Source organism: Ambystoma mexicanum, chromosome 7p (genome assembly GCF_040938575.1).
Source record: "Ambystoma mexicanum isolate Mex_15411 chromosome 7p, UKY_AmexF1_1, whole genome shotgun sequence".
NCBI classification, from domain to species: Eukaryota; Metazoa; Chordata; class Amphibia; order Caudata; family Ambystomatidae; genus Ambystoma; species Ambystoma mexicanum.
Genome location: NC_090939.1, coordinates 723,656,233 through 723,683,546, shown reverse-complemented (window position 1 = coordinate 723,683,546; position 27,314 = coordinate 723,656,233). Strand labels below are relative to the sequence as shown.

The 27,314-nt window shown below is 45.9% G+C and overlaps 1 protein-coding gene across 2 annotated transcripts in view; it reads right to left on the bottom strand.

Annotated features, from left to right (window-relative positions):
- Positions 1-27,314, bottom strand: part of TXLNG (taxilin gamma) — a 567,462-nt gene that overhangs the window by 169,833 nt on the left and 370,315 nt on the right. For both annotated transcript variants that reach the window (XM_069636805.1, XM_069636806.1), the window contains exon 8: positions 4,539-4,631. In XM_069636805.1, coding sequence (XP_069492906.1) covers positions 4,539-4,631 — 93 coding nt within the window. The remainder of the gene's footprint in view (positions 1-4,538; positions 4,632-27,314) is intronic.

The window sequence follows — 27,314 nt, the reverse complement described above, 5'->3', positions numbered from 1 at the left end:
AGGACCCCAGTTGTACCTGGGAGGGTCGTTCAGAGAGGAAAAAGGCCAGCTAGGCCAGAGCCTGATCAGTGATACCCAGGTTGTCGCATAGACGATTGAGCAGGGTGGTATGGTTGACTGTGTAGAAAGCAAAGGCGAGATGAAGTAGGATGAGGACAGAAGGAATGTTAGCGTCAAGGTTGGAGAGCAGGTCTTCATGGACGTTCAGGAGAAAAGTTGTGTGCTTCTGGCAGCTCTAAATCCAGATTGGTGGTCATGGAGAGAGCCAACAGAGTCGGAATGAAGGTTCAGCTGAGAGATGGCCAGCTTTTCCATGAGCTTAACCAGAAAGGGGGTAATGGAAATTTGGCGATAGTTAGCTGGACAAGAGGGAACAGCTGAGGGTTTCTCGAGGAGTGGATTGCACAAGGGAGTACTTCAGAGGGGAGGACAAAGATCCAGAGGCAAAGGAGAGGTTGCAGAAATCGGCAAGGGCCAGAGCAAGGGTATCAATGTGGTCCTTAATTGTTTTAGAGGAACAGGGCAGGACCGGTTTTAATGAAGCTTTCATAGATCGGACTTGTCGAGCGACATCAGGGGAGAAAAGAGGAAAGGAGGAGAAAGAGGGAGGGGGTGGCTGAGGAAAGGTCAGCAAGCCAAGAAGCAGAGGGAGGACAAGATGTCCTGGGTTTTAGAAATAAAGTGAGAGGCAAGGGCATTGCAAAGAGCCTGGGAGGCGAGAGGAGGAATGGAGACTGCAGTAGGGTTGGCCAGCTCCTTGCAGATTTTAAAGAGTTTGGCCAAGTTGTTAGATGCCGCAGAGATGTGGGCTTGAATGTAGACTCTCTTCTTGGTGCGGACAGCAAGTCTGTATTGTCTTTGGAGCAGGCCGCAGGCCAGTTTGTCAGAGGATCCGCAAGAAGACCTCCATTTCCTCTCAGCCGCCCCACACTTACGTTTAAGTGTAGCTAGGTCAGAGTCAAACCAAGAATTGCACTTGGCTTTGGACTTCAAACAGATCCTGCAGAGTTTTGGCCTCCTCACTCGCTTCCTGCCTTCTCAGACACTCTGGAGCCTAGGCGAAGAAAAAACTTCCATTGAGGTAATTCCCACCTAGAATGTCAAAGGAAGACCTCAGAAACAGCAAGCACACAAGAAAATGGCGAAAAAAGGAGCCGCCATTTTAGCAAAATGGTGTGCATTACCAAGGCTGAATTAACAGCCTGTGAGTAATGAAGACTAAAAAGTCATAAAAGTAGTTACACTGCCACCAGCCATTCAAGGAAACTTGAGATTGTAACACAATGTTACAAGGTAAGTAAGACAAGGGATCCATTGCATCTCCCGCACTCCACATAAGGTGGGGTGTGCTGGCTCACTTAAATGAAACGTAAAGGGGATGAGAATCCCTCTATTACTTGGGAACAGTATTTCACGCAAATACATGAAAGGCAAATTATCAGGGGAGCCGAAAGTGGCAACCCAGCCTAAACCTAAAAGTTTTCGGAAACTAACTTCAACCATACACTATGGAGGGACATAAAAAGAGTAAAATACTATGTGAGAGGGGGGGGGAACATTCCTCGTCACCTAGGGACAAGGTAAAATAAATACCAAGTCCAAGCAAAAGGTTCTGGGGTTGATACACGCCAGAAAGATTTATCATAAATATGAAAATCTTACCCAACATTGACCTCATTCCTCTCTGACCGACCCTCCCAGGTTCAACTGGGCCCTTTTCTCTCTCATACCACACTCTCCACCTGTGGCGTCCCTCAAGGCTCTATCCCCTCGCCGTGGCTCGACATCTACCTTGTCCCTCTGGCCTGCCTGATCGCCTCCTTCTCTCCACACTGTTATTCAGACGACATGCAGCTCTCCTGCAAGCTTCCCTCATGTGCCTGTTCTTTTATGCCTGACTGCTATTCAGGCATGGTGTGCAGTCAATGATCTCTGCCTTAATGCCAGTAAGACACAGATCCTTCTCATTGGGACCCCAGCTCCCTCCTTCCCTCTGGCAGCCCTCTATGGTTCCCCTCCCCTTCCCCTCTTAACCTTGGTGTCATCTTAGACTCCTCTCTTTCCTCACATCACAGAACTTGCCAAGATGGCCCACTATCGGCTGCACCTCCTCAGAGGCAAAAGTTAAGCTCTGGTATCTCAGTGTGCCAGGTTTTTCCACTATTGTTTGTATCAGAGAGTGATCAAAGTACTTTAATTTCTTAACTTTAGTTTTTCTCTATTAATTGAACAATTAGCACAATTCTACAAGGTTACTTCTTTTGGAAATCCTTTATTTTGAAAGTGCTGTTTTCTGTTTACATATTTCCTTTATTAATGGTTGTTACTTTTTTTCTCATTTTTTTGTAAAGCATATATTCCTCTACTTGCGTTTCCCCACTAATCTATAGTGGTTCATCAGGAGAGAATCCTGGTGTATAACTCTTTTTAGCAGTGTAGTGGTTTGCTTAAGTGCTCCAATGTTTAGGCAGGAATTTGTGGAAAACCTAAGTTATCCAATAAAGAAGAGAAGATCTGCTTGTCCCTCGGCTGTACCATGTGCGGGACAAGCAGATCTCTTCTTTATTGGATAACTTCGGTTTCTCCATGCTGATGACTACAACTAATGAATATAATAGACTCGTCACGTTTTTACCTAATATTGACTGATCTTCCTTTTAACTAACCTCCTCAGAGGCATTCTCCTTTTCCTCACCTTCTCCCTGAAACTCATGTCTCCAAAGCTCTGGTTCTCTAGGCTGGACTATTGCAACACCCTCTTCCTCAATCTTCATTTATCCCACCCGACCCTTCAACCCTTCAGCTAATCCAGAATAGGACAGCGAGACGTATCCTTGGCTTTAAGCCCAGGGACGGCATCTCTCCAGCCCTAAAATCTCTCCACTGCTCCTGGTTGCTGCTAGGACCAAGTTCAAGAACCTCTGGGACGCTGCTACATCCAACTCTACCCTCCATAAATACCCCCCTGCTAGAGCCTGTCAATCTTCTAGCTCCAACTCTCTGCAGATCAGTACACTTCTCCAAGCATAGAGTGGGGGTAGATCTCTCTTCTCTCCTGGATCCTTCCTCTGGAATGGTCACCCTGTCCGTCAGACTTGAGCCGGATCGCCTCTGGAACGCTCCTCAAGACCCCCTTTTCTCTTGTTCCTTCACTCGGCCCGCCCCTGCTAATCACCCCGTCTGCTGCAGTAACTGGCTGCCTGGTTCCCTCTTAGTTCTACAGGGCATCACACTGACCCCACCAGCATAGATCACCCTTCCCTCCAAAGAGTTTGGGGGTCCATATAATATGGAGCGAAAGTTGCTAAAGGAGACATTTTTCCTAACAGTCAGAAAACAAACCAAAATGTTACCCCCATTAAGTAATTAAATCTGAACAAAATGTTTTCCAAGACCGAAGTTGAACACAAAAGTATAAAGTACAAGCCACACCACTTAACAGATACCATACAAGGTTAATAAGTGAATCAAAACACCTGGGAGCGACCGTAAAACTCAGAACTGACATGCTGTGCTGGTTTACTATACATATTTACATTTGGGATTTAGTACCCATATCCCCTATATATCGGTCATCTGGTGTGCCCTTCATCAAAAAATGAATCCCTATAAGACAATTTTAATTGCTTGCTACGCCCTCAGAGATAATGAGGAAAAATACCCAGAGCCTTGATGCAGACAATTAGCTGCTTGCAGGTAAAAGCAGCACCACGTTCTTTGCTCATCCATCCCAGCATGAGAGAAATCGAAGCTGGGAATAACACGTTTAACTCCTTAAACAGTAACCAGATGACATGTTTTTGAATTTTACTACTTGAAAAGTTAAAAAATCTGTCCATCTTAGAAATGGGTATATTTTCTGAAAGACACAGGAGACCCCGCACTCTGGGTAAGGGTATTAATATAACAATCACGGAAAGACATCCAGAGGATACAAGTTAAAGGTTTGGTATCAAGGATTTTTATTAGACCTGATACAGTTTAAATATGAGTCAAATCATGATTTAATCTGCACTTACGGCAACAATTTACAAAGCAGGAAAAAAAACTTAACACATTTAATAAAATTCATACTATTCAATCGTTCAAGCATTCATCCACATACATCCGTCAGACATCAATCCACTCATACCAAGCACCAATGGGTGTAAGATATAAAAAATCTATAAAAAATCATGACATATAATTCATCAAATGGATTATTTATAGAAGGAATGTAAAATCAATATGTTTGGCCACAGTAGATGATGCAGGTGGCCAAAAAAGTTGAGATGGGTCCCAGAAGTCTCCGACCATGACCTCATCACAAGTTTCACTCAAGAGTAAGTGCAGATTAAATCATGATTTGACTCATATTTAAACTATCAGGTCTAATAAAAATCCTTGTACCAAACTTTTAAATTGTATCCTCTGGATTTCTTTCCGTGATTAACAATTATCTTAGAAATGGGAGCATACATTTCATACCACATAAACATGTATTTCCGTTACAAAACAGAATCAATCTTTTACTCAACTAAAAGGTTTTCTACAAATACCTTTTCCATTTCTTGTCTGAATGTAGTAAACAGCTCATTGCTCTTTGCCATTGTAGTTTGGAATTCTTCAAACTTGTCCATGTAGAGGGAGAGCTGTTGGTGAAAAAAGGACAAATTAAGAGTTCTACATACTGATGCCAAATTCTACAAATAGTAAAGGTTAGTGACTTATGTTCCAACATAGATGTCATTTAGTCACAATAAAGGGACAGAAAGTGAGCACTTGCGAGTCACTGAATTTAAAAAAGGAATAATGTCAATACATACCTGTAGGGGAATTCTGCAAGGAGTTGGTCTGGGGCATTAGAGGGTGAATTACTCTTGTTGGTAGTTCTAGAAAATATTACTTTCTATTGGGAGCAGATGCAAGTGTATAAGCAATGGAGTTTCCACCAGACCTTAGGTTTGGTGGTATGGAAAGGTTCCCAGGATATGCATGATAGACCCATTAGCTTTAACTGGCAATCCTAGAGATACTGCTGGTCCAGCAGCCAACAGTAAAGCTAAAAGTTTAATACATTAAAATGAAGAATAGTTCAACTAACTAGTCCATTTCAATCCTTACGCTGGTTAAGTCAGACCAAAACCAACCGCATCAACAAAGCCTGGAGCGTTTTTTCTCAGAGCAAGAGCTAGATTCTTTCACAATTTTGCAGAGCCGAAGGAAACATCTTGGTTTCGGTTTGGTATTTTCAAAACATGGGCTCATCCAATTATAGCACACACCACAGCTGTGAAGTTCCCAGAAGTCCTACGTTTCTCAGCAAGTTAAGCTGGCTGACCCTGCAGCGCTGTCTTATAAGTGAAGCAATGCATGGAATGAAGGAGGTGAAAGCCAATTAAGAAAGGAGTCACATGGTCTAATGGTACTAGCACCAGTCTTGAAGACATATCACTCAATCCACCCAAGACATTTCTAGAGCTTGAATCATAGTACAAAATTCCACTGTTTAAAGACGGACTAATAGAACTGAAGTAGTAAACTGTGCATCTAATAGGGTGCTGATGCATTGATCCGATTACCTCCTCGCTCTGACACGGCAGGTTTTCATTAGAGAATAGGGCACTCATGCAGGAGTACCTTATTCCAGTGATTAACTCTCTGCTCAGGCAGAAATTCACCTCAGCCTCTTATTTAAGAGCTTTCCAAAATGGCAGGCATTGCTAGAACGCCACGCGGAATGCTGGTTTGCCCATTAGGGCAATATGAAGGAAACCAAATACAATTGTGAGTGTTTACAAGGACAAAAAAATTAATATTGTAATGAATGTATGTGTCTGTGAAAAACAAGTTTAAGGACACAGCCTATTGATCGGCCAACTAACCACTGTGAATGATGTATGATGTGCAAGGGGAATATAATGTGAGGAAAAGTAGACTTACTTTTGGAGCCACAGATGTGCATTAAAGGCATTTCAATTTGTTAGCCGGGTACAGTGAAGGGTTTTCTAGAAGACTGATGTACCTAAGCAGTGTATGTCTTGGACGAACGGGTGATATTCTGGTGATGCACAGTAGTGAAGGTGGTGTGGTGACTAGGGCTATACCCAATAGGGATGACTGGTGAAGGAACAGTGTACCACTTCATTTTTTTAAAACTATATTTATTGACTTGCTTGGGTGAAGGGAAAACCCAATTGGGTATTTGAGGAGACAGAGGGAATTAAAGTGGACATAATTAAGATTGTGTTAAATGAATATTAGAGTTTATAATATTAGCAGGTAGGGGCTATTGTCACACTAGGTGTCTCCACTAGTTGTGTTGGACATTAGTGAACATGAATGGCACCATCATACTTAGGAGTATAACATTTTACATGTGATCAATGTAACCTGGAACCAACTAAGCTAATTGTCCTAATGCACTCCCCAACCCACTTTTTCCTTCCCTTCTCTTATTTGATTCTTTGTTTTGTTCGTGCGTATGAATGATTGTTACCTTATTTAAATGGTTAAAATGACATTTTTCATTAATTTGTGGGAACTTATCAGGGTGTTTTCTTTTTTTTTACTAATCATGCTATTAACTAACGAATCTGGTACACTTGAAGTGGATGATGGATATTGCATGGATTTGAGATCCTAAAATATGTTGGCTTTTGGATGTGTGTGTTAATTTGGTTACGTCCTGATTTTTTATTGTGGTTGTGTAAAACTATGAATGCACTTTTGTTGAATGGGATAACTACCCAAATTATGTACATCATAATGAAATGGGTATTTTCGATGGATAGTGAATATTGTATGGATTTGTGACCTTAAATAGGTTTGCTTTTCTGAATTGTTAACTTGATTTGGTGATCTTTGGTTTTATTATTTTGGTGGTGTGAAATTATGAATCCACATACATTATGCATATTCTACATCCAGCTTTCCCTCTCTAAATACCTCCCTGCTAGAGTTCTTCAGTCCCCTGACTCAAACACTGCCGGTCAAAAGTTTTTCCAAGCAAAGAGTGGGAGGTAGATATCTTTCCTCAGCAGGTTCCTCCCACTCAAGACCTTCCCTTTCTCCTCTTCCTTCCCTCGCCCCCTCCTGTCCCAACGTTCCTCTGCTGCTGCGACTGGGGCCGGGTTCCTTCTGAGTCATACAGGTGCCGCACGCCCCCCCTTACCAGTCCTCCCAGCATCCTTTGCCAGAATTTGCCTTTTGGGCACCCTTCCCTGGACTAGTCCAACCTGGCCCACCCTGCCCATTGCACTTATCCTCCCCTCCCCCACGCCTTTCCCCTGGCACTTGCCGTCTTGCCCACCGCCCAGCACTTGCTCAACCCCCCATTTTTTTGGGCACCCCATCCTGCACTTCTCCCCCCCCCCCCCCGCCCATGCACTCACCACGGCCAATATAAGTTATTGTTGTAGTTTTCTTTTCCTATGCCCCCACCCCCCACCAATGTGTCTTGTGGCGCCTGGAAAGACTTGTGTATAGGTGCCATACAAATGTCGAATAAATACAAATAAATGTTAAATGGGTTGAATACCAAATTCTTTTTACTATCTATAGAAACGTTAACTGATGTCCAGTGTCAGGACAGTTTTTCTGAAGTTCCACCCAACTTCATCAAAACCATACAATTGAGACAGTACAAGACTCCACTCTTAGTATAAGGCTGTACCACCTGAGTTTGTTGGTAGTGTAGACAGAGCAGCCAGGCTTATCGTAGGAGGGAGAGACGGCTGTAGAATCAGTACAAATGAAATTGTAACACAAATGGTCCAAAGAAACACTGAAACACTATGTATTGTAAAAATAAATGGTTTACTCAATACAAGAAGGCCCAGATAAATCGTGGGGGGAAATAAGTGTTACCACATTATATATAACCACAATTATAAAAACACAACACTACGCTTGAAGGTACACAGACCAAAGCACATAACCTAATTTGGAACACAGTTCTAGAGAAGTCACTCCTTTTCACACACATTCAGAATAGGTCACACCTATTCTTGAGGAGTAAAATCTAATGGTTACTTTCAGATTACACTCAGTAATTCAACGGTAGTAGACCCTACAAGTTGGACCGTGACGTTGCTCAACAAATCACATAATCAGTCAACTGAACAGTATACGTTTTGTGAATAGTGGACCACTTACTCTAGATACAGTAAAAACCTTTAACTACTTTTGTGATAACACAGTTCTACTAAGCGAGTAAACCCTATGGATGTAATATTCAATTACAAGTGCTTTTGAGATCAGTGAAACACATGAGATAAGCAGTAACTCTCGTAACTTATAATATTAAGTTATCGGCCAAAAAGGCAGCTTAGAGCGATTCCTTGTAATATTTAGATAAGTAGAATAGGCGGTAAATTGTAGGTTCGAGAAAGGCTGCATTACGATCTCCCTTATTACTTTGGCTGACTTGTAATAATGATTGCAAAGAAAAATAAAGGAAGTGAGAGATCAAGTTGTTGCGCCAATCCTTTTTTATTAATGATTATTAGTAAGTTACTGCACTGCAGTGTCTCTATTGTGGTATTAGAGTTGAGTTAGTTTCTTTGGAAGTCACAGGAGTTAATTTAAATCCTTTTGGCTTGGTCCTTTTCTTAGAGTCTAATAATGCTAATTTTACTTGTGATATTAATGCATTGAGTTGTTCACTCTTTTACTTCATAGAGGTACAATGTTCATTGTTGGTGCGTCGATATCCACGTATATTTGTAATGGATGATGCTTACTTTTTAAAGGTTTAAGTCCTTGAAATGTAAGGCTTCAGGTGGGATTGTTATACTAATGGTTTAGTAATTTCCTCAGTTTGAGCCTCTCCTCTCACTCGGTTATTTCATAGAGTGAAATGCCTGTTATTACACGTTAATATCCACATGTGCTTGTACTGGATGATGCTTACTATTAAGGTTTTAGGTCCTTGAAATGCAAGTCCTCAATTGGGATTATTATCCTAAAGGTTTGGTCCTTTCCTCGGTTTGATTCTCACCTCGGCACGTGTTTTCCCGTTGTTTTTCACAACGGTTCTTAACAAGGATTTAGTCATGATCAAGTAAAGCTAGCTGTAGAGAAATATGATGGGGTTATACATGATAGGATTCTATGCATATATATTGTTGTAAAACACATGTATAAAATATTTATCAAGTTACTTACAGCTATTGGCTTTTAATTGCTGATAATTGGCTTGATATGGTTGTTTGGGAGTAGTGTGTTTCCCGGACTGAAATTGTTAGGTATTCCATTCAGCAAAGGAAACCTGAAACTCTTGGAGCTTATTTTAGGATGGCACACAGCTAACCCAAGGTAGGTAAACCCCATATATTTTTTCAAGGCGCTATCAGCAACTTGGGGCAGGTATAAACCTAAGACTTTTAGACCAGGGAAAGCAAAACCCAATGTTACACTTTATGAATGACAAAGTTATTCTAGGTAGACAAAAAACCCAATGCAGACCTATTCTGGACATGCTAACAGCAAGTCGGGGGGGGGGATTCAGAGTTTGTTGATTAATTTTATATAGCGCTTTAATCCAAAGCGCTTTACAATAAAACAAGATACAATAATGGAGAAGCAAGATAAACATGAGACAAACCAGCATAACAATATGTAGAACAGTTTCGTTGGATATTAGAGATGAGGGAAAAGTGAGAAGGAAGGGGACACATTTCAATGATGTGATATAATGTTGAGTGGCTGTGAGAGGAAGGGGAGGTGAGGTATGGGGGCGGGGGAAGGGAGGAGAGAAGGTAGGCCAGGGGGGGGGGCGTGGAGAAGAAGGGCTTTCAAGGAGGTGTGGAAGGAGGTGTATGTGGGGGTGGAGCGGATAGAGAGGTAAGGAGTTCCAATGTAGGAGGGCCAGAAAGAGGTCAGCGGAGAGAGAAAGAAGGAGTGTAAAAGGAGAGGAGAGAAGAGAGATAGGGGGGAGCAAGGTCATGTAGAGATTTGAAGACCAAACTTCAAAATTGAAATTTAAGTTGGGAGGGGAAGGGAAGCCAGCCGAGTTGAGAAAGTGAGGAAGACTGTTCAAACAGGCGAGTATTTTACTTTAGAGTTAGTTGAGGGTACAGGGGTTTCACAGAAGACACTAGGTTTCCAGCAGTGGGACTGGGTGAAATGGACAAGAGGCCTCCCAATCACAGAAAACACCCCACAACTACTCAGGAATCACAAGAGACTTAAGGTAAGTAAATACCCAAGTCTACACAGTACCTCAGCATAGAAACTTTTGCGCAGAACTACTTCAGGATTTGCAGCCAAAAACTCGGTCGGTGGCTTCCTTGTCGTGGTGACTGAAATCAGGACCTCGGAAGGGATTTGCAGGGATCAAATGGGAAGGCTCTAGGCAAGGTTTTCCTCACGGCTGGATGCGGCTCTGTGGATTTGGCGCCTTTTACAGGAGCACAGAAGACAACAGAATATCGCTGGGCGGATTCTCATCGTTCCAAAGGTTCAGCACTCTGGTGAGGGGACTTTCCGGCGGGATGCCCACGAAGTTTCAGCGAAATTTGGAATTTGGAAGAGAGTGCACCGTACAATGGCTCGAGGTCCCAGCCTATTGAAGCCCTGCAAGGTCGCACCACGGCATGGGATGGCTCAAAATGCAGGTCTTCTTGAGTTTAGTGGGTCTCACCAGGCTCTGGGTCGTTTTCGGAGTCCCCAGGTCGATTGGAAGGAAGGGCTACAGCAGGCTCAGGTTACACAGCAGGCTCTCTGGTCGCTGGAAATCATCTCAGCCGCTTTTCCTTCATCCTCTTCGGTTTTGGTCCCAATGGTCGACTTGTCTTCAGCTTCCAAGTTCTGAGTATTTAACAGGAACTATGGCCGGGATAGAGGTTCACCTGGAAGAGCAAAAATACCACCATGTATTCACCATGCTGAAAAGAAATGAGGGACAGTTTTTATACAGAAGCTGGATAGTGAAACAATAAATCAAGTAAGTCAAAAAGGAACTAACCAGAGTATGCTGGGAATCAACTTTAAATGGAAAGATAAGGTGGTGGTGAAAAAACACCTTTTCATAATGTTTGATGAGACTCCTGGAATGGGATAGTAGCAAAATAATATGGACATTAGGACGTAGGGTAAAAAGGAAGGGGTAGTTAATTTGGTTAGTAGGGACCTAATTTCCCCAACGTAACGAAGACGCTCCAATGAGAGACAGAGGAGCAGTGATTAACAGCAAGGCGTCCAAAGGTCAAAGCTCTCTGTAAATTGAACGGTAAGTAATCCATCCAGGAAAAGTCCAGTAGGGATTCCGTAGTAAAAAAAAGGGTCAAAATCAGGTAATCCGGGGGGGCATGGCTGGCTGCAAAGCAATGAGGACGTGCATCCATGCAAGCTCCCGTGAACACGGACAGAATCTTGGTATTTTATCCTGCATCTGTGGTGGATGACGACAACAAAAATACACTGGCAGAAGGCTGAATAAGTACTGAATCGATGGGCAAGAGGTGGATGCTGGAACCCAGCACGTACAGGAGAAATTGAGATCGAAGTAGAACCCCTCGGCCGCTCAAAGGGAAGCTCTCCAAAATGGCTGCTGCCCAATAACGATGGTGCAAATTAATAGCTGGGTAGTGGTCGAGATCACGGCCTAAAAATACCCCTCACTCCAGAGGTTCACCCCAAGATCGATTAATATCCTGCACGCGGTGTGTGTGTGTGTGTGAGGAATGGCAAAAGCACACCGTGCACCAAGCGGGAGGTCCTGGCCCGGAAAGTTGCAGCAAGCTGTGTAAGTGAGCGGCTGGGGGAGTCCACCTGAAACGGAGCAGACCGGGCTCAAGATACATCAGCGAATCTCCCGACAACATAGACTGGAGCGCGGAACCCTGCAGTGACCTCAACTTACTGTCCCATTCTGAGGAGAAACGCTGCGCGCGGGCCAATCTTCAGCTGCACCGAACAACGCACTGTCAACGCAGTGAATGGGACCGGGGCTCCGTACCAGCTGCTTCAGCCCCTAGGCTCCCTGGGTGTCCCGCAAGCGGGTGGGGCTGTGAAAGACTGGACCAATCTGGATATTGATACCACCCAGGTCCACGCAGTGGTGGGAAGCGGAGCGGCACCACGCGAACTGCAGATATGGAACAACTGACTCTCATACACTGTCCTTCCAAATCGGGGCAAGGGACAAGCGCCACCCGAACTACCAGCGATCTGGCTACTTGCACACAGTGCTACATTTAATGACAGCATGATATGCCGAACGGAGGCTCCCTTCTGAAATAAACAAGACTGCTTCCTTCTCCCTTCCGGAACCCTTACCATCCTACCCAAACAGGGTCCGGTTAAACGGACTGGGCAATACAAAGGACACTGCTTAACCTACAGACCCGGCTTCTACACAGCCCATGCACTGAGAGTGTTTCTGCTCAATTACTGGACATTGGTATGCCGGCGGCCTGATGGCGCTACCGAAGCAGGCTGATATGCACCAGTGAAGGGCAGAACCATTTACTGTGATTGCCGGAGGAGTCCCTGCCCTAAGGGGACTGGAGCAGAGGGGCATCGTACCACGCTGTCATCTGGACTGTGATTACAATAGTGAATACCTACGGGTACTGACACTGCACACGCGCCGCCTAGCATCATATAGCTGGAGAGACCCTGGCACCACAGGCAAACCTGCTACCCGAGGCCAAGGATACTGTGAGGGGCCCTGGGATATAGGACTGTCACAGCTTACTGTTCCCTGCTGCCCCACAACTACTCTGAAGACAGATGAAAACCCCCAATGAAGGCCCCCATAAGGCGTGATTGTGAACCCGGTGGAGACAGGATACTGAGAGCCCGGTTTGCCCACAGGCCTCTGCAGTGACCCTTGAACACCGTGCTGATACAACGTTCTGGCCCGATATTAGTACTAACAGTGTAAACTCCAGATAGCTAGAACTGCCCTCTTTAGGGGACAACCCCAGTCTATACTTCAACTCAGCAAGGAGTGGGAATAGTGTGGCTGAACTTCTCGGGCCTGCTGCCCTTGATCGTGCATGGCAGAGCAGACACGACTCCAAATAGAGGTGAAAACACACCCTCCTCTGGAACCGCACTACATAGGATGGTGGCGGGTGCAACTGGACTGTGGTGGAATGCTGAATTGGAGCTCACACCATAACAGTACGACGAAGGCCTCCCTCACCTCCTCGTCCTCCTCCGGAGGTACTAAGGAGTCTGAAGGCTGATCAGTAACTGAAGAGCAAGCTCGGGCGGGGCACCGGGTACCAGAGTGACAGACCTCGGCAGGGCCTGTAAGACCTTCAAGGCGTAGGTTGGCATCAAACTCTACTGTGGTTCAGTACGCTACGATGCAAGTTATATAACCCCTGCTAACCTGTGTTTGATAGCTTGACGCCTCCACGAGAGAGGACTGCTCTAGAGGGGGGAGGTGCCCGAGACACTCAGAATGCCCGATAACAAGCAGACCTTACCATTACACCGCCATAAACATATTCAATTGGCCCCGTCACGCAACATTGTTAAGGACAAGCCGAAAAAAAAACATCTACGCGAAGCAAGATGGACCACTACCACGACTGTACCTATGGACCAATCATCGCAGCCAGAAAGCCAGACTATGGAAGACTCTCTCCTTGAAGGACTTGATGGCTGCCATAGCGAACTCTTGCTCCTCAATGGAGAAAGAAATGTACAGCATTACCGCGGAGGTGCCCTTCCTCAGACATGACCTACAGAAATTGGCCTCCCACACCGGCGAGGCTGATCAACCCATTTCGTAACGGAGGACGGACTCAGGGAAGTTAATCTGCACCTCTCGCAGGTAATGACCTGCCTTAAAACCATGGAGGCCTGAGTCGACGAAGGGGAAGGAAGGTCGCAACAATGTGCGCATTCTGGGGCTCCCCGAGAAAACAGAGGGACCAAGCATGGAACTTTTCCTACAGCAATGGCTGGCTGATCTCTTTGCCGCAAATCTTTATAGAAATTCTTCTCAGTGGAAAGAGCTCACCGTATGCCAGCGGGAAGACCTACCCCAAGCGCACCTCCCAGAACAGTAATAGCCAGGCTTTTAAACAATAGAGATAGGGACACATTGGAGCAGATGGCCCACACAAAGGGATCGATCACATACATTGGTTCCCGGATATCCTCCTTTCCAGACTACACCCGCGAGGTACAACGCGCAAGACAGTCATTTGAACAGCTGAAAAGACGGCTACAAGCCAATAATGTGAAGTATGGGCTACTGTTTCTGGCCCAATTGAAGATTTATCACCAGTGTGCACTTTACTGACCTGCAGGAGGCCTGGAACTGGGCTGAGAGACACCTTGAGGGCAACTGGGGACCAGAGCTAAAATGGCTGATTGGGAGGCCCCGACTTCGACACGATCGGGCACCTCCGGAGAGATGTCCAGTGTCACGGGAACAGAATGATCCTGAGCGAGCGGCTGACCCCTGAAATTAATGTTCAAGGTTTAGATGGTATGAAAAGCTAGAGGAGAACTGTGAAAATACATGGCTGGCGGATAAGGGACATCTTCAGCCCAGCACTAAATGCGCCACAGAACTGCCATGGTGTCAGCTCGTACTTGAAACCCCCAGCAGGCCCAACCCCCCCACCCTTTATCGCCCCCCCTTTCTTTCCTCCAAGTTGGTCCTTAAAACTTGATTGTTTCGGCTGAACTCTATCAGTTCCGTCTGATACTATCTGCCCACAACCGCTAGGTTGATTTTTCTGGGCGAACTATGTTCTTGGTTTGTGCTGGCAGGGTAGCTTTTTAACTGCCAGCAAATTTTCAGGTGACAGATACTTCAGGTTGGGGCTGAGTATGGGGTGGGAGGGGAGAGGACTTAAGTTTTGTTTACTGTTTGAGTTTGGAACCCAATACATTCACCTGCCTTATCCAGATCACACGTGCAATTAACACAATCTACACAACACTGAACGCCCATAAGTACTCATGGCATGCACACAAGTCCCGTTAAAGACCAGTAACCGTTGCAAATCCTTTAAACGCCTCACTTGGAATGCAAACGGCACGGGTTCCAGAATCAACCAGCATCTCCACACCCAATTCCTCAATAAACACGCCTCTGACATTACCCTCCTTACTGAGACATCTCACTGGCACGACCTGCACCCTTTTTCGCAGGATGAACTACCGCACTTGCAGTGCACGCAGGATACACCATGGGGTCTGGGTTTGGGGCCTGATCCTAATACATAAACATCTCCCTCTTACATTGATTTCGGCAGAACACGACCCTAGAGGCAGGTTTGTGGTGATACAGGGCACGCTCTGGGGGAAACCTTGCCCATTTTGGCCGTATGCATCCAGCCTGCACTTGGGGAGGACCGAATGGACGAAATAACCATAGTTGCAAAGCACCAACCGGATTTGTGGATTGTAGGGGGGTCATTTTAATGACGTGATGAACAATACACTAAACCACACAGATATCCGTGGCTGAAACCCTGACGTCCCCACTAGACTGGCAACATTCGCGTCAGCCCTCGGATTTTGTGATGTGTGGAGAGAACTTCACCCAATGGACTGAGGTTACACATGCCACTCGCACCTGGTGATGGAGATGCGCACAGATAGACACTCTCCTCCCCCAAGAAGTGGAGACTGAATACCTACTATCTTGGTTTCCCCGAATTCGACCACATCACAGAGAAAACTACAGAGTACTTTGAAATAAATTCTCATACGGTCGATAGCCCTGTAGTACTGTGGGAGGCTTATAAGGCAGTGCTTAGAAGAGAAATGATCTCCCGGATAGCCACTAAAAAGAAAGAAATCTTATGGAAAGTGATGGATGCCGAAAAAGTGTCAGAAGACTGGGAGGCTAAATCTATCTTCAATGCCACCCCAGAAACGCAGTGATCCCTTCTCAAAGCCAGAGAATGCCTCCGAAACATTGCGTTAGACAATGCCAAACATGCCCATCGTGAAGCAAGGGCTCGTATTTATGAACAGGGTGATAAAGCAGGCAAGATGCTGGCCTGGCTGGAGAGGAGGGACACAGGCATGTCATAGAGGTCAGACGCACAGAATGAAAGGGCTCAACTGGACCCCGACATAGCAGAGGCATTTACAAATTTCTGCGCTACAGTCATTGGGGCCCAACGTACATGGTGGACCTCACCATACTAGATATTATGCTCCCTCAGTTGTCCGCAGTGCGCACAACTGGATAGAGACCTCACCAAAACGGAGATAGCTGAGGCTATTGCCCAGCTGCACTCCAGGAAAATGCCAGGCCCTAATGGTCCACCGGTGGAGACCGGGAAGAAACTGGGTGGGGAAAGGATGGCAACCACTCTCCACAAGATGTCTCTTCACGCAAAAGAACAGGGCGTCCTTCCCCGACCTGCGCATGGCCAGAATTGTGGGCATTCTCAAACCGGAGAACGCCCCGGAACTATGCAGTTCATATACGCCAGCCAATATCGTAGATTTACGGGGAGACCAAGATTCTTGCCCAACTTCTTGCCACCAGACTGCAGTCATCTCCCCTTTAATTTTCCCCGACCAATGTGGTTTCATGCCACACAAATGAACATACATCGTCTCCACCTGCTCATGGAACAGGCCCCCATCCTTGACACACCACTCGCCCCATTAGCCATTGATTTTGAAAATGCGTTTGACTCTGATATGGGAGAGCTCATGGGAAACAATGCGTCGAATGGGGTTCGGTGAGACCTTCTTGGTTTGGGTAAAACTGCTATATGAAGCCCAGCACGCGGAGGTCAGGGTTAACGGATGGCCCTCTAGATCCTTCCCAATGGGCAGGGGGATGCGGCAGAGATGCTCCCTGTCCCCCCTACTTTTCGTATTGACAATCGAACCTCTGGCCCAGTGGCTTCGCCAGATCAATACATGGAAAGGATTCTGTTGGCCGGGAGATGGGGAGGACAGACTATCCCTCTACGCCAACAATCTTCTGATATATGAGTGACCCAGTCTGATCCTGCCCAGTGGCCAAGCAGATGCTGGCACGCTTCAGTAAATTTAGTGGACTATGGGTCAACTGGGGGGAATTGGTTTTCTTCCCGGCGAAAGGTGGGGAGCATGCAATTCCTCCAAACTGCCCATATTGGGTGGAACGCGAGGGCTTCCGCTACCTGGGGGATCCAGATCTCTAGGGACCTCTTGGACTACACATCTCGTAATCTACACCTAATTATTGACCGCTTCTCGAATGATGATTCGACACTGGATGCTCCTCCAACTGACGCTGCTATGCAGAGCCGCGCTCTTCAAGATGATGGAATTACCACGTTTCTTGCAAGTGCTACAGAATTCCCCGCTCTGGATTCCAGACTCTGAATTTGACCAAATAGACAGTCTCCTCAGAAAACTTATATGGGGAGGCGGACAACCCTGTATTGCTCTTACCACATTACAAAGATCGTTCTGGGAAGGGAGTATAGGGGGCCACACCTCCAATCATTACTGGGTGAGCCAAATGGCAGTGATTAATGATCTGTTTCACAGCAGCCAATAAATACTGCACATCAGGGCCGAGATGCTGGGAGGGCAGAACACAACCACTCGCTATAATTCACCTAGACCTCCCCCGCAGACGATGGCAGCACACACGGCCATACTCCGTAAGAAAGCACACAAACACATTGGGTGGGGGAAGCAGGGTGACTCAGATGCAACCCCTCTGGAACAGTCTCACAGAACTGGTGAAACTCACAGCTTGGCCAAAATCGGTCGAAGCCCGAATCACCAAAGTTGGGGACATCCTGGCCGAGGACAATATAGTGCTGTTCGAAACACTGCAACAGAACTTTGGGCTCACGGACACTGAGCTTTACCTTTTATATGCAAATCACCCATGCCTTGAGGGGGACACCTACGGGCACCCACTAACGCACCCGAATGCTCACCCTTGGAGCGTTACTTCCTAATAGAACGCGTACCCACCAGAGTCTCTTCCACCATATAACGCTATAACAGCCTTTGCCACCTCAGAACTGGCCAATCTTAAGATGAGCTCGGAAACCGATGTAGGTGTTATTGATCCGGAAGATTGGATAGTAATCTTCATGTAGCCGCCAGAGATTGCAATTGTCTCCAGGCTCCGCTTGGTACAACTTAAAATTCTTCACAGAGTATACTACCCTAGGGTCACACTACACCGGTGGAAACGGGCTTCAGACCCAAATTGCCTACGATGGCATGAGAGAGAGAGGGCACTTTTATACACATCCTGTGGGAATGCCCCCGGATCAGGAACTTCCAGGGACAGTGTTGCCGTAAATTAACTGATACTCTGGGGAGAACAGTGCCACTTGATCCTAAAAAGCTGTTATTGGGCATCCAGAATGAAAACACTACTAACCGGTGGGGAAACTGTTTGTCCACAGCAGTTGGACAGATAAAACATAACATAGCCAAACGATGGGGCTCACCCGAGTGCCCACTGCTGGCCGAATGGGTCGCTGATGTAGCTGTGTGTGCAGCAGTGGAACACAGAATATTTACGGCACAAGGTTGTATGGCAAAGGCTATAAAAATCTGCGGCAAATGGGAGGAGGGAGCTGGCTAAATAAAGGACTGTGGGGATGTCATGAGACAGATATGTAAGAGATGATGTGACTTAACCTAACTTGCTTATACAGATGATGTATGGATGATGACTGTCAGGACATACCATTGAAGAGAGGTGAATGTACATTTGTATGATTTTTGTTGAAGTAACAATAAAAGATATTTTATTTTAAAGAAACATTCAAATAAGATGGGCAGACTACATGGGAGGCATAGAGGGAGATCGGGTGCTGAACTCACTGTACAATGTAGCTGAGGGTGGACACACAGTCTCCAGAATATATGACTTGCTGCTGTCTACATGCAGAGCATCAGAACTTAAAGTGCGTGAGGGGTAGGAGGCAGATGCTAAACGAGCATTCACAGAAGTGGAATGGCTATGCGCGCTGGTATACACTTAGCAGGTGTCAGGAAATTCCAGATTTAAGCTTATTCAGTTTTATGTGCTGCATAGAGCCTACCTGACCCCTCACAGGATTTTTAAATGTAAGGGTGCGAAAGTCTCAAAATGCCCCAGATGTGAATATGAAATTGCAGATTTTTTCCACATGTTTGGCCCTGTCCAAACATCTGCAAGTTTTACCAGGGGGTGGTGACCAATGTTGCTAGTGGAGGGATAATGATGCAGACTTGGCCTGTCGAAGGATGCTTGTTGGATCTATACCTTAGGAGTGGAAGGCATGCGAGATACATCACCCGCATGAAGGATCTTATTTGCATAATAGGTAAGCGAGGGATAGCCATGGCTTGGATATACCTGAGGCACCCAGAATTGAAGCATGGCAGGCAGACTTAGGAAGAGGGGCTCTGGCCGAATCTGCTACCTGACGCAGGGCAGCAAAATGTGGGTCGAGTGAAGGGAGTGCAGATGTGAATGCTTGGGATGCATTGGCAGAGGAACTGTTCCCCCTCTGCCCCCTGCCCCCCAAATAGGATTCACTTCCCTCATAGCCCTAGGGTAGTAACTGAATAATGGTGGACATTCAGATGGACCACTGGCACGGTATGGAGGTGGAACATAGGGGAAAAGGGGACTGATTTGGAATAATTGGATGAGACTTCTGGATTTAAGAAACAATCTAAGGACAACAGATACAACTCTTGGCCCAGGGTCGAAGGGGCGGCTCTGAGCCTGAAAAGTATTGATCTTCACGATAGGACAGGAAGCCTGAACCCTGGTGGCAGTCAACAGCTTGCAAGCTATGAGAGACAGATACATTATGGAACCTTGAGGAGGAGGCTAACAAATGTGCGGGAAGGGGGAAGGAACAGTCGCAGGAGTGTTATTTTGACAGCAAGCTGATCAACTCATACTTGGCTGTAACCGGTTTTTGAGATAAGTAGATTTGTGTTTTTGTCTGCTAAATGCCAATAAAGTGTGTTTAAAATAAAAAATAAATAAAAATAAAAAAATCAGGTAATCAGCCAGCAAACAAGTACAAGGCGTAATTCAAAAGCAGGGTCGTATTACCAGAGCCAAGGTCGAACAAGACACGGAAGTAATCCGGAATCAGAGGCAAGTCGTAGAAGAGCAGGGGTCAGTAACCATGAAACAGTAAATCGAGAGCAAGAAATTAACAACAAGGAAGCAGGGAACTAACTTGAATCAGAAGCACTTACCAAGTGAAATGCATGCACTTATGCTTCCGGGCTGAGAGTGCGTTTAGATGACGTGGGGGTGTGCGCGACGCTGGACTGCATTGTGCAGCCATGGCAACTGAAAAGGAGCGTGATGGTTTGAGAATGTTGGGCCACTTGATGCCGCGACATCCTGCAGGCGACATGGCAACCGACAGGAGCGGCAAATCCGTTTTGCGGGTATTTTCCGTTTCAGGAAACATTGACTATGAGAGCCAGGACCGGGAACTGTGACACCATCTCTTCTTAATCGTGTTGTCAATGGACTGGTGTAGGGGGTATTGTCCTCTGTGTATTCCTGTTATGTCCTCCAAGTCATTAAAACTCAATAAGGAACCTTCCCCCCACAGATCTATTGTTATGATCCCACAGGTCTCCCAGTTAAGTCGCACATTGGCCCTTAGTACCCCTTCATCTGTCATCACTGCTGCCAGAGGTATAAGTGGCAATCGCAGGTCTTTAATCTTATTTTTTTCTTTTTTTAGAGGTTCCACGCCATATCTGTATGCCCAATTTTACCAAGTATGGGTATTCTTGTGGTTATGTTGGGGTCACCCATAATCCTTCTTTTAAGTGTAGGTGCTGCATTGCTGGTTGTAGGAGTGCCGCGTCCATTAGGGGGGATCATCTGCTAGCCAGTCAACCACGTACTGCATCTGGCTTGCTAGGTAATATAATTCAAAAATCGGGATCGTCAGCCCTCCCTTTTCGTAGAGCCTTTGTAGGGTGCTCAGCGCAAATCTATGTCTGCTGCCTTGCCATATGAAACTTCTGCACTCTCTTTCTATTTTGGTAAAGAATGGTTTAGGTTTATTGTAGGGGATATTCGAAAAAGCAGTGCAGGATTCTAGGCAGCACAACCATTTTTAATAGTGCTGCTCTCCCCATTAACGAGAATGGCAGCTTTCACCAAAATGTCATTGAGTTTACCAGCCCCTCCAGCGAGTTTACGGTGTTAGGCCTAAATATCTGAAGGTGTCTGTCTCCCATGGGAGTGCTAATCTTGGTAGCTCCGCGCAGCCCACTGTAGCGAGTTTGGCTAGCGGGAATAGACAAGTTTTGTTCTCGTTAATCGTAATTCCCAACACACTAAAGTTATCTAGTACTTCCAGTATGTGTTGGAGATTATCCTCTGGGTTTTGTAAATACAGCAGAGTCTCGTCCGCATACATAGATACTACATGCCTCCTATCCTCTATCCTGATTCCCGCCTCTTGATATTCTTGCCCAAGGAATGCTGCTATTGGTTCCATTGCTATAATATAAAGCATATGGGATAGTTGGCAGCCTTGTCTGGTTCCTTTCTGCAATTTCCATTTCTCAGAGTAGTTGCCTCCCGTTTTGACCCTCCCCATCGGTTTAGTGTAAATCAGTTTAATCCACTGCATATACTTCAGGCCAACGCCTAATTTCACCATTGTCGCGTATAGCCAATCCCAGTGGACTGAATCTAACGCTTTCAATGAGTCTAGTGAAGCCACTGCACAGTACTCAGCCCAATCTTTTGTGCTGGTAATTAGATTATGTTATTTACGTAGACTCCGAGATATTCCTTCCTGGCACATAACCAGTTTGATCAGGGTGTATTAGTTTGGTTATTACTCTCCTGAGCCTGTTCGTCAGTGGTGCTGTGAGGATTTAGTTACCCAGATTCAATAGGGACAGTGGCCTATATGAACCACAATTCCATGGATCCCTTATTAGCTTCTCTCATGGCTACATGGGAGCGTCACTGTTTCAAATGCCTCCATGTATACTTTCAGCAGGACCAGTGCAAGGCAGTCTGCGTATTCCTTATAGAATTTGCCCGGCAACCTGTCCATGCCTGGAGTTTTTACTGAGGGCATCGTACTAATTATGGCCAGTACCTCTTCAGACGTTCTAGGCTCTTCTAACATCTGTGCGTTCTCCGACTGTAGGTGCGGTACGATTATGAGGTCTAGTGCTTCCTGTAGTACGCCACAACTCTCCTCCTTGATGTCTTCATACAACTCACTGTAATATTCATAGAACTTATTTTTCACCTACGTATGTGTATTGTACACGGTACCCTCTTTATTCTGTACAGAGTGTATTGGCATTTTCTTACTATCATTCTTGCATAGCCAAGCCAACAGTTTTGCCTGGTTTATCCCCTTTTGTATGTTTTCTCTAAATGATTTGCATAGCTGAATTTGTCCCCCCGTCCCATTTTGTTATGCACTCGTGTTTTAACCTAATTACCTCATCCCAATTCTCCTCCCCTGCACTGTTCCTTTTCTCTACCTCTGCTAGTTCTAGTTCGATTTTTTTCAGTTCTGTAGTGACTTTGCGCACCACCCCTGCATGGGCTATCATCTCTCCCCTGCTCATCACTTAAAATGTTTCCCATACTGTTCCTACTGAAATTACACCATCCTCATTGATCTTGAAAAATTCCTCCGTGTGTTTCCGCATATGCTCTTTAAACGCTGTGTCTAGCAAGGTTTCTCTACGTAGCTGCCAGGTTGGTATAGCCGATCTAGGCGCTGTTATTACCCACTTCAGTACTAATGGGGCATGCTCTGACAATACTCTGGCTTTATATTCCGCTTCCTCGAATTCTCCCAAGTGTTCCTCTCCCGTGAATAAGTAAACTAACCTTGTGTAAACTTTGTGTGGAGTGGGATGATGCGAATAATCTCTCCCTGTTGGGTGTAGCGTCCTCCAAATGTCAACCAGGCTAAAGGACTGTAGGTTATTTAGGAATTTTGCTGGCGGGGCAGGTCTTCTGAACTTGTCATCAGACCTGTCCAATTTGGGATTGAGTGTGCAACTGAAGTCCCCTCCCCACAATAGCACTCTGTTTCTGTACAGGCCTAATCTTGCGTAGAGTAAACTGAAAAAGGTTGTAACGTTATGGTTTGGTGCATAGGTGTTCATAATGCATATTTCCCCGTTTTCTAGAGTGCCATGAATCAGTACCATCCTGCCCTCTTCATCAGGCTTAGTATGTAGTATCTTCAGGAGGACTGTAGGAGCTACACAGATGAGAACACATCTAGAGTGAGCCGAGTATGTGGACACTGCTACCACACCTCTCCATTGTTGTGCTAACTTATCTTGTCTGGTTTTGTTGAGGTGTGTCGCCTGTAATAGGGCCAATATTTTGTTCCTATGCAGATATGTTATTGTTCCGTGTCTTTTCACATAGTTGTTAAGGCCACACATTTTCCAGGTGATTACTCTAATGCTACCCTCCATAATATATGTGCTTAATTGTCTTTAGTTGATGCCACTCTTTTAGGCTGTTCTTCGAGGTTATGCCTCCGGTTGCGACCAATTTATGAGATATACTATCTGGCTTCCCCTTCATACCCAGTAACAACTCCCCAGCCACCCCCCTGGCCAACTGTCCCTTGTACAACTTAAACTGGCCAGCGATGCTGCGCATGCTCGGACAAGCCCGCTTCCGCTACCTCCCGGTCATCCGACGAGGAGTTCAGTGCCCAACGGTTGGGCACTTAGAGCATAGCCTAACAAATATGTATAGGGAGGTTAGGGCGTCTCTGCTGCCAGTGAAAACCTACTCTTGAAGTCTGTGTCCACCCAACATGTTCTCCTGCTCATTAGTCATTCAGTTACGGCTAGTATGTCCAATTACGGGAACATACCGGGTTTAACTCCAAATGCCATCTTCTGGCTAAGCTCATGAGACTTTCGTACATGTTTGGTTGCCTGGGCCTCTGGTCCTTTCAAACAGACTTATAGGAGGGCTTGCTCTTACCTAAACACGTGTTATGTCATTCACTGCTTGATGTCAGTACTTTCACACTAACCAATCCTGCGCTTCCTTCGGGTTGCCGAAGAATAGGGCATGTCCATTATGCAGTATCTTCAGCCTGGCTCGGTAGATTAGCATGTATTTCAGGCCAGCCTTTCTCAGTCTTTCCTTTGCTGCGATGAAGTGGGCTCTGAGTTTCTGGAATTGGAAGGTATAGTCTGGGTATATTGCTAGTTTTTCTGAGGCTCTTTGTAAGGTTCCACCCGTCCGAGAATGCCATAATCTTCTCTGTCCTTAAGGTTTAGGATTTTAGCAATGTTGGGCCTGGGGGGTGCTCCCAGTTGCCGTTTCCTGGTTAGAGATCGATGTGCACACTCCACCGTGAATCCTTGCGCAAGATTCCCTAGTCCCACTTCTTGAAGCAGTACATTTTCGACATAGTTAATGGGGTCGGTGCCCTCCATACCTTCAGGCAGTCCGAGGATCCTGATGTTTCGTCTTGCCTGCCCTTCTGCATCCTCAGCCCTGTCCTGGAGGATTTTACTTTTTGCTGTAGTATTTTAACGTCTGCTGTTGCCTGAGAGACCTCATTGGTGTTGTCTTTAACCTGTATTTCCAGTTGTCCAGTACGTTCCACTAGCGCCCGCAGGTCTCGTCACAGCAAGCCTACGTCCACCAATACTGCGTCTATTTTCACTTCCAGTGTGGACTTGAGTGCTGCTATGGCAGCTAGTATCTGTTAGTCCCCTTTGTCCAGCATGTCTTCCATGTAGTAAATCAGCCCCAACGATGTTCCTCCTTTTCGGGCTGTCTTGGCCTTTAGTGAATGCTTCCATGGGGGTCTGCTTCCCTTTTGACTTGCTGCATTTGGACACCATTTGCTGTACAGGCTCTGCCCGACTCCCGACCATTTGGTTGCCTCCTGCTTGCTTGCCCGCTGTTTGTCTAAGCTCTTTAGCAGGGATATCTGTAATTTGAAGCTTCATGGATTCCAAAGACTGTCTGCTTCCTGCCAGTCCGCTCTGCACTGTTTGGGGCTCCCACTCCCTGGCGTCCCACACGCAGTGGGGTGTTATAGTCTGGAGTGCTAGTTTAGCCCAGGCTGGCGTGTCTGTATGCTGGGATTTTATTCTCCCAACTTTTCCAAACCAGCACTTCTGTTGCAACGTTGACTGTGCCGCTTTATCTCCATTACGGGTTCATACACTTCCCCACTCCGCCCGGCTCCCGTTCCGTCCTTCTCGTGACTGCGTGCCTCCCTGTAGTCTATTGCAAGTAGTTTGGTGTTTCCAAATGAGCGCTGAACAGAAGTTGAGAATTTTTATGGCTATTAAGTAAATTGCATATGTCACCTGGTTGACACGTGTTTCGACATCAAGCCTTTCCCAAAACCGGACATTAGTTGTACAATCTTTCATATAAACAAAACCAAATGCAGTGTGTGCGTGCACAAATAACAGACAGAAGGGGATTGATAAAGTGCAGGCGTGAAAAGGTAATTGAAAAGGTAAACCCAATAACTAGTTAGTACTCCTAAACATGAAATTCTGTATGAGAAACATATCAAGTCTTTTTGGAGAGATTGACCCGTTAACTCACCAAATGGCTTCTTAGCTCAAATCATTCATCACAATCTTGTCCCATCGCATGCAGTCATGGGGTAATCCCTGGTCTTTCTGTATCAACAATACCATATTCTGCATTAATATCGCATGTATTGGTTTCAAACGTGTATTTGGCAAAATTGCCTTGCATGAATGAGATCATTGTCGCTTCCTCAAAGGTTTGTATCATGTGCCCCTCTGCACATATGATGGCAGCATGTTGCCTGCAGTTCTCGCTCCCCTTGGGCAATAAATATTTAAAGCCTCATACATTTCCAATAAACAATTCCTGAGGTAGTGTGTGGGAGCAAGGGGTCGTTTGGGCCCCCCTTGCACATTCTGCACGTTATGGACCACTTGCTCGTGCAATAGCGGGGGACGCCTCCATTGCCCTTATGCTAACATTAGCATAACTGCGGCTATTGCAGGATACACATGGCTTCCATTTTGTGTGTTCGACTCCATCTTTGGACTAGGCCTCACTTCGATAGTACAAAAACGCTTCTCTCCCCTTAGCAGCGCAGCGCACTGTCTGAGAGCTTCACGGATGCGCCGGGGAAAATTGAAACAAATAACAGAATGTATCATCTCACCCTTCCTCTGTGATCACTGTCCTGTGTGTGAACCAGCTCGAACCATGCCTTGTAGCTCATCCATCTCCACAAACCTGCCCCTGCCCCTGCCCCCTTGGACCCGCTGTTGGAAAATGACTGCCAATGTAACCTTGTGCCCTCCTAAAGTAATCTCTTGATGTACCAGAAGTTTGACCCTGCTGTGCAGCCCACCCCAAAGTGCCCCCAATGAACCCAGACCTCTGTCCCAGTATATTGTGCCCTAAAACTAACATATGTCATTACGCTCCCCACTTGCCTTTATGTACTAAGAACCCCCCCGTATCGCCCAGGTTATCACAGAGGACAAGCCCTCTACGCCTTGTACCCCATAAAAGTCCCAATGAAAGATGTTGTAACCACATGGATGCAATTTATAGGTTTTTTAGATTTATTCAAAAGGTATACTAATGATTGTTGTTTATTATATGTAGAACGGTAGTTTCTCATGCCAGCTTAGTGTCAACTCTATCTCGCCGTGACCTAACCCTCTCCCCTCCCGGACACATGCAGCTGGACCTTGTAACGCTCACCCTCCCGCCATCTGGGTAACCAATCCAGAAGAAGCAGCGCCTACACCGATATAGGTGTCTTCGCCGTCCAGCCAGTCCTGCACTGTTGTAGCACCCTATGTTAGTTGGGTCATCTATGACGCTGTTTTGCTTTATAATTCTTTGTAACTGTAATGTTTGACAGAGCGCTCGAGGCAGAGTTCTCTGGATGTCAACTTTATATAAACTTATCTAATCTTGCAACCTGTCTTCGTCTCATTCCCCCACTGGGGTGTATTATATTTTAATAATATGCATGTGTAAGTCGGGAGTGAGCCTTTACAGTAGTGTATATTGTATAACAAAACCCTCGAAAACGCTTGTACTTCTCCATTCCCATTTAGGGTGCTGCAACACATATTGGTGTTAAAAATGAGCAAAGTACCTGAATATTGATAAATGTGAGCACCCCGTTTCCACTGTTCATATAAAAAAAAGAATTCCACCCCACAAAACACACGCTCACAAATACACTTATCTGAGTGCAAGCATCTCACTTTCAACTTCCAAGACGTGCATTCCACTAATAGCACGTTTGCAAATACAAATGAGGTTTCAGAGTGTTCCTTTAAATAGCACGCTCAACTCTTTAAGTTGAGCGTGCTAAGAGTTAAGTCAGAAGAGATAGCACGATGTCTGT